Source organism: Aptenodytes forsteri, unplaced genomic scaffold (assembly GCF_000699145.1).
Source record: "Aptenodytes forsteri isolate BGI_AS27 unplaced genomic scaffold, ASM69914v1 Scaffold9, whole genome shotgun sequence".
In the NCBI taxonomy this organism is placed as follows: domain Eukaryota; kingdom Metazoa; phylum Chordata; class Aves; order Sphenisciformes; family Spheniscidae; genus Aptenodytes; species Aptenodytes forsteri.
Window position 1 is genome coordinate 940,578 of NW_008796217.1, and position 19,653 is coordinate 960,230.

General features: G+C 42.0%; 1 protein-coding gene across 2 annotated transcripts in view; it reads left to right on the forward strand.

The window, feature by feature from the left end:
• Nucleotides 1-18,826: 18,826 nt before the first annotated feature.
• Nucleotides 18,827-19,653, forward strand: part of GALNT15 (polypeptide N-acetylgalactosaminyltransferase 15) — a 24,708-nt gene continuing 23,881 nt past the window's right edge. Inside the window, exon 1 of one of the 2 annotated variants that reach the window (XM_019474478.1) lies at nucleotides 18,827-19,369. In XM_019474478.1, coding sequence (XP_019330023.1) covers nucleotides 18,828-19,369 — 542 coding nt within the window. In that variant the 5' untranslated portion in view covers nucleotide 18,827. The remainder of the gene's footprint in view (nucleotides 19,370-19,653) is intronic. The other variant, XM_009288586.2, reaches the window with a different exon arrangement.

Consider the following 19,653-nt stretch of genomic DNA (forward strand, 5'->3'; position numbering starts at 1 on the left):
TAATAAAAGCACAGATAAAAAGTGTCAGCAGATATGCTAAGTATCTCTCAGTTGTCAGATACAGAGATATCAAACATATTTTAGGAGTTCAGTAAATAGCTACTCTGAATGGTAACAACAAGCTCAGGCAGGCAATTTAAACAAAGAGTAAAGCAGCAGGCAAGCCATACTGCACTGCCCCAGCTGGCTCTCCTGCTAAGCATCCTGTATCATCATGCAAGAGTGTTATTTTCCTGTTCATTATTTATATGGTAGTTCAAAGTCCAAAATACAATTTTCTGAATGAAATATGATTGCCAACTCTACTTTAGCTCTGATAATGTGGCACTGCAAAGTTCCATTTCTTTCTGTCATTTCCATGTCAACCATTAACTCTTTAAGCCTTTTTTCTTTTTTTTAGATTACAGTCCCATAAACACCCTTTGAAATGTGAAATAAACCTAACTTATCATAGCTTGTAGTTCTTCTCAAGCATCACAACAGCTACACTGCAGCTGTACAGACCCTGGCATCTCATATTGTGCCTTCTGATAGCTGTGCAAACTGCAGTGGGTTTACACAACTTAAACATCTGCAACTTAAGCAACTCAGTAGACAAGATAAGCACCCAGTTGAATGTCTCCAAGTAGCATCAATTCATCTAGGAAGAAATGGTTCGTAAAATTAAGTATCAAAACCAGATATGGCTGTATCTGCAGAGGAGCCAGATCTGAGAAATGGCAGAGTGGCTACAATAAAATGGAGAAAAGTCATAATTTAAAGCCGTATTGGTTCTGCAGGAGAAGCCAAACCTAGCTTCTTCAGCTACAGCAACTGCATATAAGATAGAAGCAGGTCCCACAACCTCACAGTGTTACTGAGGCATTCTGAAGTCTTGAATGATTTTTAAAAACTGGAATGTATCCAAGCAGGCTGAGGTACAGCACTCCCAACTCCTGCAAAATTGCCCTTGAAATAAAGAAGATATTGGCACACCACGTTTGAGCAAAAGCAGACTTTCGTAGTGGGATGAAGCGTTGAGCCATTTAGACCAGCAGCAACAAAGATTAGATACAGCTAATGATAACGTCTTATATAAACAGAATCAAGCAGGTTATATCCCAGCATTTCAACAGCCTTCCCTCTTCCAGACAATCCGTCACCCCTATGATGTAATAGGGAAATCTCCAGACAGGAGAAACATTTTCCTATGCTGCTTTTTACTAAGGTCTAAAGATCCACTGCGGGGTTATTTTCACCAGTTGTCTCCCACAGGTCAAAACCATCTATTTAAGACATGCATCTAAAACAAGTATCGCTGTCACATTCCCCAAGGCAGCAAAACATAAGGAAGATTTTGCCAAAATTAAAAAACAAACAAACAAAACCCCCACTAAGACTGAATGTGAATATGCAAAACTGGTTAAGTAGTAGCCCTGCATAAAAACACCGACATGAACCCTGCAACCCAAGATTCTCCATGCTCCTAAATTTGGGGCTTTGATTGCTAAGTGAAAGAGTTTCTATGAACGTCTTCAAGGAATAGACAACATAGTGACCAGAGATAATTGTTTGCATTCAGAGCATAACACCTTTTGCTAGAGAAAGCTACCATCTTCCAGGAGGAATAACTGTCTGAGCAGAGAGAGCAGCTGCTGGGACAACCCCTTGAGTGAACCGCAAGGATGGCATCTTCCACAGGAAAATGACAGACAACAAATGAGGTCCCATGGATGTGATCTGCAACCTCATGGGATGGTAGAAGATGGGTGCTCTAATGACAGTTTTGTACAGAATATTTTTCTTGAACATACAGAGAACATAACATAATAAAGACTTTAGTCGCTCCTTCTAATCCTCCCTCACTCCATACTTGGCAGCGGGTCTTCAGACCTCCCAGCTTGAACCGGGAAACTCTAAGAAGCTAGCAGGCTCCCTGGCATGACACATGGGAGTGCAGAAGAGCCAGATTTGATTTTTCTCAGCTCCCCTCCTGAAGCTTGCAGAAGAAACAAGGCTAAGAACTCCATGCCTAAAGAGGCAAGCATCTCTTTTATATGTGGTTAGGAACAAGGCAGATTGGTTGATCTAAAAGACTAGAAATACTATGGATGTCCCTAAGCCTAAGTGAGTCAATAGCAAGTAAATGTAGAAGATCATATTGCTAAGAACCAGCTGATGCACTGTACCGACTCTCTCATTACAGAGAGAGTTAATCAGCCAGAGCCCAGACCACAAATGAAGCGGACTTCTTCTGGACTTACAAACACAGAGGAAACCTGGCAAGACTTCTTCTAAAAAACAGAGACCAGCTCAGGTAAATGAGCCCATCTTTGCTTCAAGAGCAACATGAGCAAAGATTTTTTTTTTTTTTATTAGCAGGAAAAAAAAAAAAATGTACTTGTCTTACACCTTTGTGCAAAACATTAACAAAATGACCACACTACAGCAGAGTGCATAAAAAACCATTTTAATTAGAAACGGCACAACTGAGACTATGTCTGACAGTAGGCTACAGCTTAGCAAGTGTGAGTTTAAATCATTTGCAATGAAGTTCGAATTTAGGAATTTAACAAGCAATTCCTATTAGCCCAATTAAGGGGTTGGTAGAAAACAGCGTCAAAATAAAATGCCCACTGTAAAAGCTATAGAATGAGACTGATCCATATTTAATACTCTTAAATTAAGACACCAGTGGAGAACGGATGGTTGCCTAACGACATTTTGTTTGCTAGAAGGTTGAAAACAAGAATATCTGCACTGATATAAATTCATGTTAGAGTTGCTGAGGATTTAGAGAGCTATAAACAGGCAAAATGAAGCTCTGCATCTGATTAGGAACCCCAAGACCTCTCAGTGTCCTGGGAATGATTCTGCACATATCATCCATGATAAAACCCAAGTGTCTGTTTTTTCACAAGATATAACACAGTGGTCATACAAAAATCACCACTGCAAGTGAACTAGGTGTGTGGAAAAATTAAGAGGTTTTTTCTTGCTCCAGAAAAGGCGTGATATAATCAGGCACGAGGTCATTCATTCTGTAAGATGGGCAATAAGGCAGCAGGCTGTGGCAGCCAGCCACCCTGGCATGGCAGGGTACGAATGGACTTACTTTATCCGGCAGCAACATGGATGATGTTCCTGGAGAGACCAGAAGATCATATAATAAATAGCAGAGCACACACCAGAGACTAATTGAGTGTAACAGGCCCTTAGGTTGTTCTAATGCATCTGGAATTCTGCATCACATCAATGTGGATTGTAAATTACTGTCATTTAGATGTTTGTCTCAAGAAGCACCATACAAGTAAGTACATTTTCAGTCTGAAGAGGGAGACCTGGCAGGAACAGATCTCCCATTGGGCAACGTTCATTAGCTGGGACTGTTCGCAGGGTGCAGCCCCACTGCAGGAGCCATTTTCAAGCTGCACAAGACCCTCAGGTCTCCCCTGAAGGAGAGCCACGCTGGGCAGCAGACGATAGGAGAGCCACGCTGGGCAGCAGACGATAGGAGAGCCACGCTGGGCAGCAGACGATGGGAGACAAATATCCCTATCCATTTCCACAGGGCAAAGTACACAGGGATATTCTCCAATATTAATTTCTGACAAATTCTGCACAACAGCAATTAAAGCAGAACATGTAGGGCCACTTGCGTTGTTGTTGAGATAAATTCATTCTCAGAGCAGTCAAAAAACATCTCAGAGACATGTTGATAGTCTCCCGCTCTAGGAAGAGCATCAGGACAACAGACGGGCAAAGTACACAGGGATATTCTCCAATATTAATTTCTGACAAATTCTGCACAACAGCAATTAAAGCAGAACATGTAGGGCCACTTGCGTTGTTGTTGAGATAAATTCATTCTCAGAGCAGTCAAAAAACATCTCAGAGACATGTTGATAGTCTCCCGCTCTAGGAAGAGCATCAGGACAACAGACTCATATATTCCGGGGGAGGGGGGGGGGACGGGACGGACGGACGACCCCACCACTGTAAGACTGAGATGAACTTGGCACAAGCAGAAGGAATAAAGGTGCATTTTGCCTGTCATAAGAGCAGACAAGCCCACAGTGATGCACAGAACATGATTTGTCTGGAACCTTGGAGTTCCCAGTTAGAAACCTGATCTCACATCCACTGAAATCAATGGAAAGACTTCCAGAGACTAATCTAGGTGAGATGTGGACTGAATCCTTAACCAACACAAGTGGGGAACAAGTTGGGTGATTGTTTTCAGGGAGTTTAATATTTGTTTGAAACAAGCATTTCCAGGAAAAGTTCCCTAAAAGGAGGAATTCCTGTCACAGGAAAACATTTTTCTTCACTATTATAATTTTATTTTGACTTAATTTGCCATTAGATTAACTTTAAAAACATTTTAACGAAGGCACTTCAATACATCTCTGGGTGAACAGAACACATACCATGAAACATATGTTCCTCTAGCTAGTTGCTCATTGCTAGATAAGAGAAAGCTTCAAAATTGTTCCCCTCACCACCCTTTTCTTTTTAAAATTAGTGACTTTACAGAGTTGCACTGGTTTTAGTTAGTACCATTTCAAACAGCATTTGCCTAAACAAATCCGGACTTCTAATTAGGTTTGTAGGTTGGAAATGGTTTAGTTGTGTTTGTCTGAGTCTTTGCCGTTGTCTCCAAAGAGATAGTGACAGCTCCTAGAATTGCTTTACAGTCAAAAGCAGTAAAATTTGATCCATTAGTAAGTTACCATTTAAATATGACAAGTCCCAGAAAAAGTTTGAAAAGAAGCTGAGTGTTATCAGATGTCAGCACCGTCCAGATAAAGTAGGGTCAGATAGGTACAATTTTGTTGCACTGAACTCAGTAGCTATGTAAAAATTAGCTTCTGGGAAAGAGAGGTTAGAAGTCAAGCTAAAGAAGGATGCAGGATGGTGTGCAAGACCTCTTTGTGAAGCAGGAAAACTTCAAAATATGTTTGGCTAAACTGACCACATGAAATTAATACATTAACAACTTGCAAGAGATTAACTCCTACTCATACATAACTACGATATTGTTGCAACATGGTCTGTTTGGGCAGAGAGATATGAAAGGTTGTTAGACTTACGTTAAATGAAGCACTCAGCCCAAGACTGTCCATCAACACTGATGTACTAAACAGCTGCCTGGAGACATGTGGACACAAGTTAAGTGCCCATAATCTATGCACTGAACCCACAACAGAAACCCTTCAGCACAACATAAGGGCTAGATAGAAGCACCCTCCAAACTGCCAGCTTACCACCTCTGACCCATACGTTAGATGTGGACCTCTGCAAATGCTGACAGTAACACAGCTCCATGCAGGTTTTGGAGAAGTCACCCCTTACAGGCCACCCTCCTTCCCCACTGCTGCAACCACTAATGCATGCACTTGCATTAAACAGAAGAAAGCAGGCCACTGCTGCATCAGAGGAAAAAAAAACAAAACAAACACTGTTGCTGCCTAGCACAACAAGCCACACTGATGACAGCACTAGGAGAGGCCACCCCAGCAGCATCAACACCCCCTTTCCATATTCACCAAGCAAGGAAGAAGAGAGCAGCCTGGCTTTGCACGTGGCTGGGGATGTTCAGCTGTCCAGGCAGCACTCAAGTCTCCAGATTCCATCGACATCCAGCCATGCCCCATCATGGGGCAGGCAGAAAGCATCTCCCCAGTTGTCTAACTGATAAGCCAATGACACTACTACACACGTGCTGATGATGCATGTCAGCTATTGCCTACGCTGCCACACTGCTGCCCAGGCACCTGCATGGATGGAGCAACTGTGGATAAGAAGAGAGGCAAATTGTGCAGCCAGGTATGGAGCTGAAGATTGCTGGCCGGGGACAAAGACCAAATGGAGCAAGTGCAGGCCAGCATGGAATGATGAGGGCATATAGAAGCAGAAGGCAGTAAGGATATAGAGCATCTCAATGGGCTGAGGGTCCTGATAGGGCACCAGGAATGATGGTTCTCATCAGGATTAACCAGTTTTCCCCTCACTTTGCACATTACCCCCAGTCAATAGTAATCAAGAATCTCTCTCTGTGAGCCTAAAGTTGCCTCCACAAAAACCCCTGCATTTCCTATTTACCACATCACCACAGCTGTAGGCCTCAGACACTTGGCCTGGCATCCTGTCACTAGACACACCCTTCATGTCAACTGAGGCAACAAGTCCAGCCAAATAAGTTTACTGATGCTTATTTCTTTGTTTCCAACTCATTCTTCTGCCTCAGTCCTCCCTTGGCACTAAGCAGTAATTGAGCAATAGTGCAGCATGCGTCTCATGTTTCCACTACCACAGGTTCAACACAGAGCACAAATCATACAGACAGATGTATCATGGGTGCAAACCTCTGCAAGCATGGGCTGCGATTCCTCAAGTCTATGAATAGATGTCTCGCTGACTAGCAGGCAGCCCATGCATCAAGAACTACAAAATATCCAGCATTATTTATTACCACTCATTGAGGTTCTCCTGATTTTAGGGCTAGCCTCTTAGCCATGTCAGACATTTTTTCCTGACCAAACATATAGTATTGGGAAACAATGGCAAGATCCTCACATACCACAGGTCCCTCATCTCTCCACACCATGCCAGGAGCATGGAGCAGCTGAGGAGCTGAGGTATCCTGGGAACCTGTGGATTTCCTTTAAGCTCAGTGGAACCAGAAGATAGCGTGGGACAGTGTTTTAGCACACTAATACAAAAGTCTGTCAGGAGACAGGGGAGATGACAGAGTCTTGTAGTAGTGATTGCTATCTGCAGGAGAGAGAAGCAAACTGCACAGTCCTCTGATCATTTGCTGGAATAATACCTGTGACAATATAGACCTAGGAATTTTTATTACAAGCTCTGTATAAGTGATGTGATTTCACCTTACATTATCTAGTACTGTACTGTTAGAAGGATACTCTTCAAGCAATAGCATAGACTGTCCTGTTGTAAGAGATGAACAAGTCTGCTAGCAAGTCTGAAGGATACAGATTCCTTGCAAACACCACTTTCATCCATGCAAATGCTTAAAAAAACCCCACAGTGAACAGCAGGCAAATAATTAAATATTGCAGGAGAACAAGTAAATTTTTGTAGATGTTCACAGTCACACTGAGCTGAGGGTACCAGCACGTCATGAGTTCTTTCTGCAGCACTTTGAAAGCTCCAGTTAGTGAACCCGCATTTGGAAGAACCAATGAAGGATTAGTAGAGACAAACCTCTTATCCTACTATGTAGAGATGTACTAGCCATTTTGAGGCTCTTTGTAGAAAGGATGTTCTGGCTGCAATCCCATTCCAGCGGTAAATTTTCTCTTATGAGGGATCTGTCATGCAGAACTATAAGTGTTTACACCAGTCAGTTCCACCTACATCTAGTTGTTAGGTTACTTTCTTTTACAGCTTTGTAAAAGAGCCTTATTATGGCTATTAATATTTCTGATGCTACACTACTGTAACTGGGGACTCAAGGTATGATATCCTGATCCAAGCTAAGAGCAGCTTCCCCCGAACTTAAGTGTTTCCTCAATTTGCTGTCCACAGTAATTCCAGCCTTTACACGACTACCATTAAGGCCAACATTGTAGAGACGCTGTACCAACAGTTGACATAACACAGGTCCCATCTGGAGAAGGTGGAAATCTAAACAGACAGAAATGTAGGAAATAAACAGTGATCCAACAACAACGGCGAAACAGGAGGAGAATCCACATCTCTTCATACCCCCCCTTTGTCCAGTTTCCAGGGCACTGTCACCATTAGCTACATCTTTCTGAAGTGACTTTGAAGGAGTTTGCTAATTCCCTCTACCTTCTTCCATGTATAGATAGTACCACAAGGCATGTGCTCTGGTGTTGTTTACGGAGCAACAAGTAACAGAGTAGTCTGTACAGCTTCCAAACTAATTCTTCATCACTTACTCTGCGGTTATCATAATCCCAATACGTGTTTCCTGGTTACTTCTCTTTGCAATGTTTATATGCCAAGAACAGATGATCATTTCCTAGAAACCAAAGAGCCTAACCGAGTGCAGAAACAAATTAGAGTATAGCAAAAAACTTGGTGCATTACACTTACAGAGTAGGTTAAATTCTCAAAGCATTTTAAGCATTTAAGAAATATATGCAAGCTGATATTTATTTGTAGGAATATCATTTTTTACATGTTGGACAATGTCCACCCATTCTTTTTAAATTAAACTCTAAGAAGGTAATTTGAAAGATAAGGCTGGAATCTGTCCTTAGTGCACGATTCTGTAATTAAGATAGAGCTCTCCAAAGTATTTGCAAGTCGTCCCACACTAACCAGCTACTTTTACATGGAAAATAGTTGTTCCACCAAGGATTCATGCAAGTCAAATGAAATGAGACCAATACTTTTCTTAAAGAATCCCATCCACAAAGTGTTGAAATACCGGTAGTAACGACACAGTTTCACATCTAACTTGAATGGTTTTGATTCTGCATATTGCATTTAAGCATGCAACGTAAATTCATTCCTTTGCTTTGCTAGCATTGCTTTTTTTTTCCCCCCCTAAATAAAGCATCAGAGGTGTAACACAGATTAGTCACATCTGAGATATTCCAGCACATTAGTTCGCCAGCCATTAGCAATCTGAATGGAGTTCTGTGTAAAGCTCCCACTAAGAAAGCAAAATGCAGACAGATTTTGCAAAGCTTGCTCAGATAGAGGGGATCCTTGAACTCCTTTGCAGGAGCCAAGCAAAATGCATTAGCTTGCATTCCCAGTATGTAGGGCCAAGGGGAAAACAAACAGAGAGCTAGCCTCACTTATTGGCCCTGTGCCCTTTCCACACCATAAAATGACTGAGGCAACATGGAAGAAATGTTCTCCGTACCCTGCTGAAACATACAGGCCAGCTCACTTGTATCCTCATTTCCAAAGGCCTTTGCTTTAATAACAGGCGTAAATGCATTGCTTCTTTTTGGGTGCCTGTATGATGTCCAGTGTTTCACCTTCCATAACTTGAAGTTTGACAGCTTCCATACTGTCAAGGAATGCACCGAGAGTGATGCTGTGCAAGAGGGCGAGAGAGAGAATGAGGTGCAGTTTTGTATGTAAGATGATCTACAGGCTTTCATACTGCATGCAGTAAGAATAAAAGTAGTCATTAGTGAGATGAAGTATAAATTTTACACTCCTGTAGTCAGTTACTTAACTGATCTTTCCAGAAACTTGGCAAAAGAAGTGTACTGCAGCTATGCATATATATTATACTTAATGATGGCCATTAAGCCTGCAGTCACAAGATTCAGTTTGCCTTTTGCTGCTAAATTTGTACTGCAGCCTCCCAGATTTTGTAATAGTTACTGACAAGGTACAAAATAATAGTCCTGTGAAATCATGACCCTGATTAGTGAAGGGGTAACTGCACCCCCCTCTTCAACTTCATTGGTCCCAGTGGGTTTATACCAACAATAAATTTGGTTCGTTCTTTGAAGATGAAAGGTGCTATAACGTGCACTTTATTAAAACCACTATAAAGACTTGTTATTTTTGCTCATATACCTGCTAAGTGATGGTTTCCAGAAGTCTAATGGCACCCCCTGAACATGCGCACTCACTTTACTTTCTGGCTTGGAGAATTCCTCTTAAAATTGTAGCCCACTTTTCCAGCGGTTGGTGTACAGCTTCTTGTATGCTTCAGGACTATAGATCAGCCTTTCTATAAACCAGGCAGCTGTGTGGGAACACAGGTTTACTGTAAGGTAGAAGCGATACAGCATCTTAAAAGATGGAGACAATCCAGTGGACCAGTTTCAGAGTCAGATGCTGATCTTGACTCTTTACCAGGCCATGGACTGGTGGTTTTGGGTTCAGATGTGGCAGTGCCAAATTCTCACCATCTTTGACACCAATCAGGAATCTCCCACAATGATTCTAGCGATGATTTCTTCCCCTGCATGATGACTTTCTTTACATAGGAAAAATCCTGAGAAGCCTGCAGGACCATTTTTTAACTTCTACTGAAAAATTTCCTCCCTCTTTCCCTTTTGGTGCAGAATCTCTGAATCACCGTTTCCCAAAACTCACATGAGCTTATTCTTTTAAGGCTGTTGACAGAAACTGTCCCAAAACTCACACGAGCTTATTCTTTTAAGGCTGTTGACAGAAATGTTAGAGCTAGCAAAGGAACAGCCCAGGTTCCTAGTACCCATGCCACAATATAAATCTACAATCAGCAGGCTCTTCCAAAAAGGATGCCATCTCCAGGTACGCACCTATAGAAGTAGTACTCCTCCTACCAAAATCATCTGCTTAGCATTTTCAAGCTCTGTTGTATGGATGCCAAGAGTATAATTTCTGAGAAGCACTCAGAAACCCTGAACAAAGGCTTTGTTCAAATTACTAACTGCCAGCCTGCCTCCTGAACTTTCCTTTTCTCCCCATTTAACAACTCTATCATTTGTTTCAATTTCTGTGAGCATTAACCAGCCAACTGGCTTCTCAGACTACAACTGCTAACCACCTTCACAAACCAAGTGTCCTGTCTATGCCTAGAGAGCCTTTTTCCTAAAAGGGGGGGGATAAAAAAAATCAAGACTTAACGCGAAGAGGAAAGGACTCAGTGAAAAATCTCAATTGTCTTGTGCCATACACAGCAATTAAGTAAGAGAAGAAAAATCAACTTTTACTTCAGTCACAAACACAGAGAAGATGAACTGGAATAATCAGTCACATATCTCAGTTTGTGTTCTTGTGCAGCTCAACGCACATCCAGAGCCTGGTGAATGGCTTTAGTTTTCCTGGCATTTGACGGTCAGAAATTCCTGCCTCAATGACCTTACAAACTGGATGATATTTGCAAGCATATCTTTTAAAAGATGAGTCGTTGTCTATTAACAATGTCTTGCTTGTGATCAGAGCAATAAAACCGTTCATGTCTATTCCTATTGCCTCTTGTTTGGCAGTCAGAAGTGACCACAGCCTGTACCCTCCACCACCTCTGCCCCTTCCCTAAGCTGCCAAGAAGGCAGAAGTTTTAGAGATATAACCTATTGTTGTGACAATTCTATTTCTTATAAATTAGTTTCCAAAATCCTCATTCCTGCCTAAGAGTTTCTGTTAAGAACAGAAGAAAGCTCAGCAAATCATGCAGAAAACTCCTGCAAACTACAGGCATGAGGAGGCTTTTCTTGTAGCAAGTGTCCCTTGTAGCTGCATGCCTCGCCTCCTTCAAAGGCTGTGTTTGGAAAGGCCACTCTTTTCCTTTCTACCAGAGCGGTTCCTCTGGAAACACAGACTTGTGTAGGGAATGTAGTAAATTAACACATATCTCAGTTGTCTTACCACTTCCTTCCACCCTGTTATTCTTTTTAATGGCTTGCCAACATGAAGATATTTTCATGAGACAGTAAACAAAGGAGCCTCGTGTCCCTTAGCAGATTTCCTTAATCAAGGTTGTTGGGTCTCCTATTTTAAGACAGGAGAAAAACACTGATCCAAAACAAACCAGGATTCACAGTGATTGTCACAACATGGAAGCAAGCCTGCTTCTCCTGGAGAATTTGCTTTAAATTGTTCTCTAAGTTCCAGCCATTACTGAGCAACTTCCCAAAGCATCAGTGTTAACTAAAAACGTATATAGATAGCAAGCTTTAAAAGTATATTAACAAATTAAAACCATGTACTTAATTCAGCTGTACAGAATTCAGTTCTGTACTGCTAGAGGGATGAGAATAAGAGTTTTTATCTATTCCAGTTTAAAAAAAAAAGGCAAGAAAGGAAGCATCTTCAGCAGTTGGTTTACTCCTTTCTTTAGTCACCCTGCCACAAACCAGACAGAGCACATAGGACAGAATGGTAAGATAGTCCAGGTGGGAATAGATGCATGAGCCATGAGAGTAGACCAGGTTGCTTTTATTTTATATATTTATATTATCATACATACACACACATATATAGTATATACACAGACTGAAGTTCTATACACATACATACACACACACATTTCCTTTCTGTCTTTCTACTTAACTCCAGTCCTGCTCTTAAATATGTAGGCCACACACACAGCTCCCACAGATATCAGTGGCAGTGCATATGTGCATCTTTGGGCTAAACCTAGTTTATCTAGAACGTCTTAGGCATTAAGCCCAGCTTCATTTTTCAATACTACTTTACATTTAACTTTTATTCATTCTACATGAACATCGATGATCCCAAACAAATGTAAAGAAAAGCACAGGGCTTGTTTTGGATTCTTGAATGAACATTTCCAAGATCTACATCAGTATACAACATTTCATATTTTATAGAATATCCATCCCCTCATGAGCTGCACTTCAACAGGGCAGGGAGGGGAGAAGGAATCTAGGCCTTTATTCTTGAAAGTTAATTTTTACATACACACAGCTGAACTGCATCGTAACTTCATTATTTATTCTTATGAATGTAATGTATTTTTAAAATTTATATTTAAAAAAACCCCAACTAATAAAGGCAACAGGCTTGCAAAAATGAGTATTTTCCATATTCCTCTCACCAAATAGTTAAAGAACATAAGTCTTGTTTGGGAGATATGGAAAGAAGTCATAGGTCCAACTCACACACCTGTGATATTAACATAGCTTACTTTCATTTTCTCTGTATTTTCCTCATATTAAAAATGAAAGCACAGAAAAATAATATCTACTGTAGCCTTACCTCAGACATTCATCCCACATTTACTCCAGCTCTTCCATCATAACAGCATTGCCAAATATGCCCTCTGTGTTCTCAGTTTATGCTCACCTGCTCCCTAACTGCAGCTCATTAAGCTGCACACCTGCAGTGACTTAACTTGGGCTTTACTCAGCTCTTAACCCACCCCAGCAACAGTGAAATCGTTTGCACTTCACACTGTCATTAAATATTGTCTTCTCATCAGGGTTTTCACAACTATGATACTCTCTGCCCACTCCCCTGATAAATCAAACCCCTAATATTCAGCACGTATCTGAAAAGCAGCTATTTACTATACCAAGTACACACAAATATGCAACTGTTTAGGGAAAAAAAGGTAATTTCCAGCTTAGGTGATGTGGATGACCATTGCATTGAATCAGGTGCAATCAGTTATGTAACTGCATGTCACTCAATACTTTAGTGTGCCAAGAGAGGCAAGAACCACTTAAAGCTTCTTCTTTTCACTTAGCCTAAACACTGTTTTAACTAAAAATACTTATTATGGGGACAGCATCTTCATATGAATATTGTGACTTTTAAATGTTGTCTGCATTTAAAGTTTCTGGGAAGCATACGCTGTTTACATGTCCCCTATACATGCAGAAAGAAATAGAGTAGATGTGAAGTTAGAGCTGCCCACCAGGGAAAGAGTACTTGGTAAGGAAAAAAGGCTTTCCTGTGGGTGTCTTTAGTATCGCTCAGATTTCTAGAGATGTTCTGTTTGCAAATGATTTTATGGCCTGTTCTGTGGAAGTAAAGTACATGTCTGACCACAGATGAAACTCTACAGGCAGAGTTCCCCAGGGGGAACCTGTGGTGGAGATTTCCTTCTTGTGACCCTTCACCCGTAGGGCTGAATTTACCCCTGAAGTAACTCTACTGATGTTGTTAATGTTACATGAGGGATCAATTTCCCTTACCTCATTTGTTTCATTTTTAAAGCCAAAGAGGCCAGGCTAGCCACTCCAAAAGAGTAAACCACCTTATTTCCATTTCCACCTGTGCAGCTACAGCAATTTAGAACCAGCTAAGAACCTGCCCCACTGTCTCTAATGGTGGGTTAGATTTTATGGTCAACGTGGGATGATTTTCTAGTGAAGGATGTTGACGCTAAAATAGTCCCAATCCAGTTTTGAGCTGGATTCGGGTTACCCCGGGTTGGGGTACTGGGGGTTGAAGGTATACAGAACCCTCTCCAACTTAAGGATAATAATAGTGGTTGAGTACAAAAGGCAGGAGGTAGTGATAGCATGTGTATTGCCCACAGTGCTTGAGAAGTATCATTTCTAGGTGAGTTAATAATGATCAAAAGTCTCACCCCTCACAGCTGGTAACTGTCTAAGGCTGTGTTAGAACTAGGTTTCAGGCACAGAGTACATACTACTGCCCTTAAAGTCCTGAGAGCTACCATTTCTGAGTTAGCCAGAGGCTGTGGTGCAGTAAATTCAGAAGCTGTCACTCCTGTGATATGTTCCCTCTACTTTCCATCAAGTGCTGCTGACCTTCATGCCCACAAAACTGCTTTTGCAAAGCAGTGCAAAGGTCCATGGCTTCCATGCTCCATTTTACACTGGCCACGTGATTTATGAGCAGAAATCTTGTAAAAATGGAATCTCAGCTGCATTTCTTTCACTGACAGGTTGGCAAACATCTTATAAATCACAATGCTAGTGCCAAAATCCCTGCCAGTGATCAACAGATTTTATCAAGCTTTGATAGCCTCCAAAACCAAGTTCCACACAATCTTGTTCTAATTTATTATTAACTTGTTATTAGAAAATGCCATTGAACGAACAATATTTGGTACAATGCCAAGTACACAAAACATCTGCAACACCTGTAAATAAATTCTATCTTGGGATAATCTAAAAATACATATTTCTTCTTGTATCCTGGGAAGAACGGGGAAAGTAACTTGATTATAAAACCACCACAAATCCTGTGCACCATGTAATCAGTCTCGTTTTATGCACTGACTTTCTTCACATCCGTGCAAATAAAGCCATTGTTACAACACAAAAAGAGCTGTGGCATATAATACACGCAGATATGAAACCATGACTGCTGCTACGTGTTGAGTCTTTAAATGGAAGGTGGCACATCTGCTTTTGGCATAGGAGTATAAATCAATCCAAGATGTTTATTAAAGAGTAACAACCTGTCCACACGCTCTTTCTTCCAACCAGCCTTGTTTTTGTTCTTGCTTTGTTATTTTCCTGGCAGTTAAATACAGGCTCTGCACATTGAAAGTATGTGTTGTTTCTTCACATACGGATAACATAACATGTCACATAATATTTAACAAGTATGAGATGGGGAATGGTTTGGACAAAAACGCAAGCCAAAATGAGGTGGGGAGGAAAGGGTAAGTACAAGCAGCTACACCACAGTGGCTGAAAGGTTTATTACTCTGGGTAAGGCAACTATATTTCCTAATACTTTTCAAATGAATAATAAGACCTAGATTGGATTTCATGTTCTAGCTCTTGGCAATTAGTGAGCAACATTTGCAACAGTGAAGGATGGTGAATATTTTCTTCCTCATCAATCAGAGACATGAGCAAGCACTAAAGAATGGAGTAGTCAATACGGCTTGACTTTGTATTTACTGAAGGTATGTATACCTTCCACAACCGGGTCTGCCTGGGCAGGACTGGTAGGAGCCTAAGACTTTCAGTACTTTCATGGGTTGACCAGCAGGAAAGAACACAATATTGGCACTAGTCAATATTGGCACTGGTGGTTGGCCCTTTCTGGAGCAACTGCTGATGTATTTGGCTCAGTTTGTAACATGTTCCTCTCCCACTGACCGGGGAGCTTTAGGGTCTGCTGTATGAACAGCAGTCCAAGGACAACAATACCTTTTGTGGGCAGCCTCTTTCATGGGCTACCTGCATGAAGCAGCACTTAAGAGACGGGAAACCGGGAAGAAGGCAGTGGCTCTAGGCCTGAGGGTAGATCCTGGGACGTGCAGTGCTCCTTCCTCTTCCACCAAAGGATGCACAGGAACGTGTCCTAGGATGCCTGGGGAGGGGGACTCCCCCACAGCTAAGCAGGAGGGAGCAACCCATTCTGTGTCCCAGTGAAGGGCCTACTTTGTAGCATGCTTTTTAGTAACCATGGGTAGAAAGAAAATACCATGGATGTGCTCTTCTTGACTTCCAGGTGGGGAGGTGATAAGAAAGTGATGCTATTCTTCATGTGCATTTTGGAAACAAGACACATCCTCTCCAACACCGAAGAGCTCACCCATTAGAAAGACAACCTCTCTTTTGTATGCTGACAGTGGAAAAACAAAGTGCTTTCCTGGCTCATTTTTAAGAGACGAGGTTGGAAAACGGACTGGTTGACACATGATGGTTCAGGAAGGCTCATTGTGCAGAACTGGGGATGGTTGTGAGAAAGCTTCAACAAAGAGGTCCATGTTGGGCAGGGAATAGAGGCTGCTGGAAGTGTGCCACCCAGTGTTTTATACTTGCACATTTAATTGTCTAGACTGACCTCCAAATATCTTCTGTAATTGTTCATTTCTTCTTTGTTAAAATGGTCAGGATATATTCAAAGGCCAGATTCCATATACATATCTTTCAGTGATAATGTTACCTATCAATCAGCTCTGGCCCAAAAGTAGCAAAGATTGCTGTAAATTTGTTAATTGGGTCTCTTTTCATCTGTAGCTGAAACATAGCTGCACAAGAGACGCAGGTGGATTTGCTCAGCAACACAGAACATACCAGGACAGAATTTATACAGCAGTTACCATTGCAGGCTAGAATTATCTTGATCAGAGTTGTTACAGCATCCTGTTATAATATTCTAGCCAGGGAAAAAATATTAATTAAATTAAATCAAAATACTTGGTAGATCCAAAAAGTAAAAAAAGAGAAAAAGCCAGTAATACTTTCTCCCATTTATTCCACACGCTCTTAAGTTTCTCCTTTTCTTCTATTTTCTTTTATTTTCTTTTATTCCACATGCCTGACAATGGGAGTCTGTGGAACTGAACCTTTTGCAAGTTGCTGGTGCCAGCTTTTTGCAGAGTGCCTCGGACAGGTCTCTTAATTTCCATTTAATTTTGTCTTTCCATGGCTGACACATATTGTTATTTAAATGAATGCTTTTGAACTCAGATTTTTTTAATGCAAATGTGTGCTGCTTCCCTATTGAATTGAAAACATCAACACTTTTTTTTCCCTGTGAGAAGTAGAATAAAGAGCAATATTCTCAGGGCTGAAGGTGGGTTGGGATGTTACTTTTCTGTGAACTTAAGTTAAAAAAGGAAGACACATACATGGTGAAGTATCAAAATATTGGCTAAATCCTCCTTCTACCCAAGATATGATTAAAGCAGTATTATATCTTTTAAAGAACAGGTGAGGTAGGGAAGGTGCCAAGACACAGCAGACTGGTCACACTACCTCAAAGCATTCTGTATAAGACAGTTAGGGGAGTACACACAGAAGTGAGAGACACTACATGCCTCCAGTAATTTTAAGGTGCTCTATCCCATCCTTCCTTTTGATGGCCATGACTCATTTTAGTTTGAAAGTAGATGCCCTCTCATTTTTAATTTTTTGGAAGCTGTTTACCAGGAACCATAGGCTGAACTTACAGAAATCTTACAGGGGAGTAATGGGGAAGAAGGAAAAAAAGAACAAATCCTTGGTTCCCTTTAGAGTATACTGCATTCATGTCTTCAGGCTTTTCTTTTACCTACAATGTCTAGAAATGTACTTTTTAACAAAAGGTGAACATGGAAGTTCTCCAGTAATCACATGCCTCCTGGAGCTGGAGCTTTCTGCTCATCAAATATTACAAGATATGCAAAAACCCACATCCCATGCCCCCAGCATCTAAAGGGTTGGCAACACCTGAGTTACATCCGTACCCGATCTCTGCCAGACCAAGAGGCGTGTGACATTGAAGCATGTCGACTGTCTCACCCCTTTTCCCATTGGACAAGCATCCATCTCGCAGCAAAAAATGCCACAGTCCATGCCCACTAGCACCCATGCCAGCAATATTAGCAAACAGACCTCAGAGACTGAATGCCCCTTTTAGTCACAGAAGTCGTCGTTTTCTTTCAGTGTCAGTAGTTGTTGTTCCAGCCCAGGCTTTCTACATGTTATTTCTGGACTACTGAAAACTTGAAGTGCTGCTTCCCCTGCAATACCAAATTTATGGATGAGGAGGCAACTTCAGTCTGCCAGGTGATAATTTGGCATCCTTATGTCAGTGTTAAAATCCCTACAGCTGTAAATATTTATTGAAAATGAAATATACTCATATATTCCAGCTAACACATTACCATATGAATAAATCTAACCTTAAATAAATCATGTGCACTCCATCTTTTATTCAGTTTATAAAATTCTTACTTCTTGCTGTCAGCATTCTTAGCTTAATACGGCTATTCAGAAGTAGAGCGATTCGTGGTGTGCCTTGATTTATTTTATAATACAACATTTTGCTGCTTATATTTCACCTCTTACAGGTTTTGCAAAGTTTTGATTTGATAGGACAAGAACAGTGAGGGCATTAGGACCAAGAGAAAGACGCACACATTGCTCTGTATTATGTCTGGCAAAGTGCTTCCTGACTGAGTGCCGTAGTTACGTGTGAAACAAAGTCAGGGACCGACTAGTTCTCATCTGTTGATCACAGTTAACTTGAAGCCTCTGAACGGGGGAGAGCTGTCAGATCTGCTTTCAGAGATAAGGCGCTTCAATCCAGGCAGCAACTGGAAACTTTGAAGAAGCAGGAACTACTCTGGAAGGAAACTATAAGAAATGGAATTTCTTTTTACTTAGAATTTAAAAAGGAAAAAATCAAAACTTTAGCTACTCTTTACATCAGCTAAACATGCACTTTCCTAACTAAGCTGGGACTCTGTATAATAAAGGATCTACTTTATCTCACTGGATCCATGCTGCCTTTTACTACAGTAAGTGCAACATTAATAGGAATGTTATACTTTGTCTGTAAATAGAGAGGAAAGCATGAAACGGCATCAGTGAAATGTGAGGGGAGCAAAAAAAATCCTCTTGGCAGATAGTGAAAACCAGGGCTTTGCTGCAACCCGAGGACTGGAGTCTGAGAAAGATCCAAGTGATATTTAACATGACCATCTGTATCGTTTTGTCACCAACAGTATGTTCTTGAGGAAGAAGTGCAGATATGGATCACGTAAGCTGCAGTTTCTCTTGTTGTTGCTGATGCTGGGCTTTTTGCTACTGATGGTTACAATGCTGAATCCACCACCCAGCAACCAGAGCAAGGAAGGCACTTTCCAGCCTGTGGAGTTCAACCCCCGGGAAGGGTATCAGATGGACTTTGCGGAGACCCAAGAGATGCTGGAGACCCAGGAGAGCCAGCAGTATTACCCTTTGGATGGGCTATCACCTTTCATCTCCCTGCGGGAGGATGAGTTGATCGTGGCCGTTGTGTCGCCCACCGGCAAAAGGAACCACAGCAAGGCCAGGAAGGGCTATCGCGTGGTGAAGCAGCAGAGCAGGCGGCCAGAGGCGAAGGCAGAGGGGAACCCGGAGTCCCAGCTCCTGTCCCTTCCTCTGCAGGCTGGGGAAGGGGCTGCTGCGGGGGAGCGGCCGCTCGGCCTGGAAACCCATGGCTTTAACGAAGCGCTCAGTGAGCGGATCTCTCTGCGCAGGGAGCTGCCTGAGGTACGACACCCGTTGTAAGTAAAACAGCCTATTTAATCTCCGGGAGAAAACTTGTCTCTTTCCCCGTCGCCGTCCCCCCGTGAACCTCTCCTCCTCTAAACCCCGCGTCTTTCAAACTCTCCCCTCCGGTTCGGGATAACTGTTTTCCCCACGCTGTGTGAGGAACACATCCCCGTTCCTCAGAGCCAGGTATGCTCCCAGCCTCCCCCCGGCGGCCCCGGCCCCGCAGCCGGCGGGAGCCCGAGCCGCCCCAGCCGGGTCCCACAGGCGCGCCGCGGCTGCCCCGCCACCGCCCCCC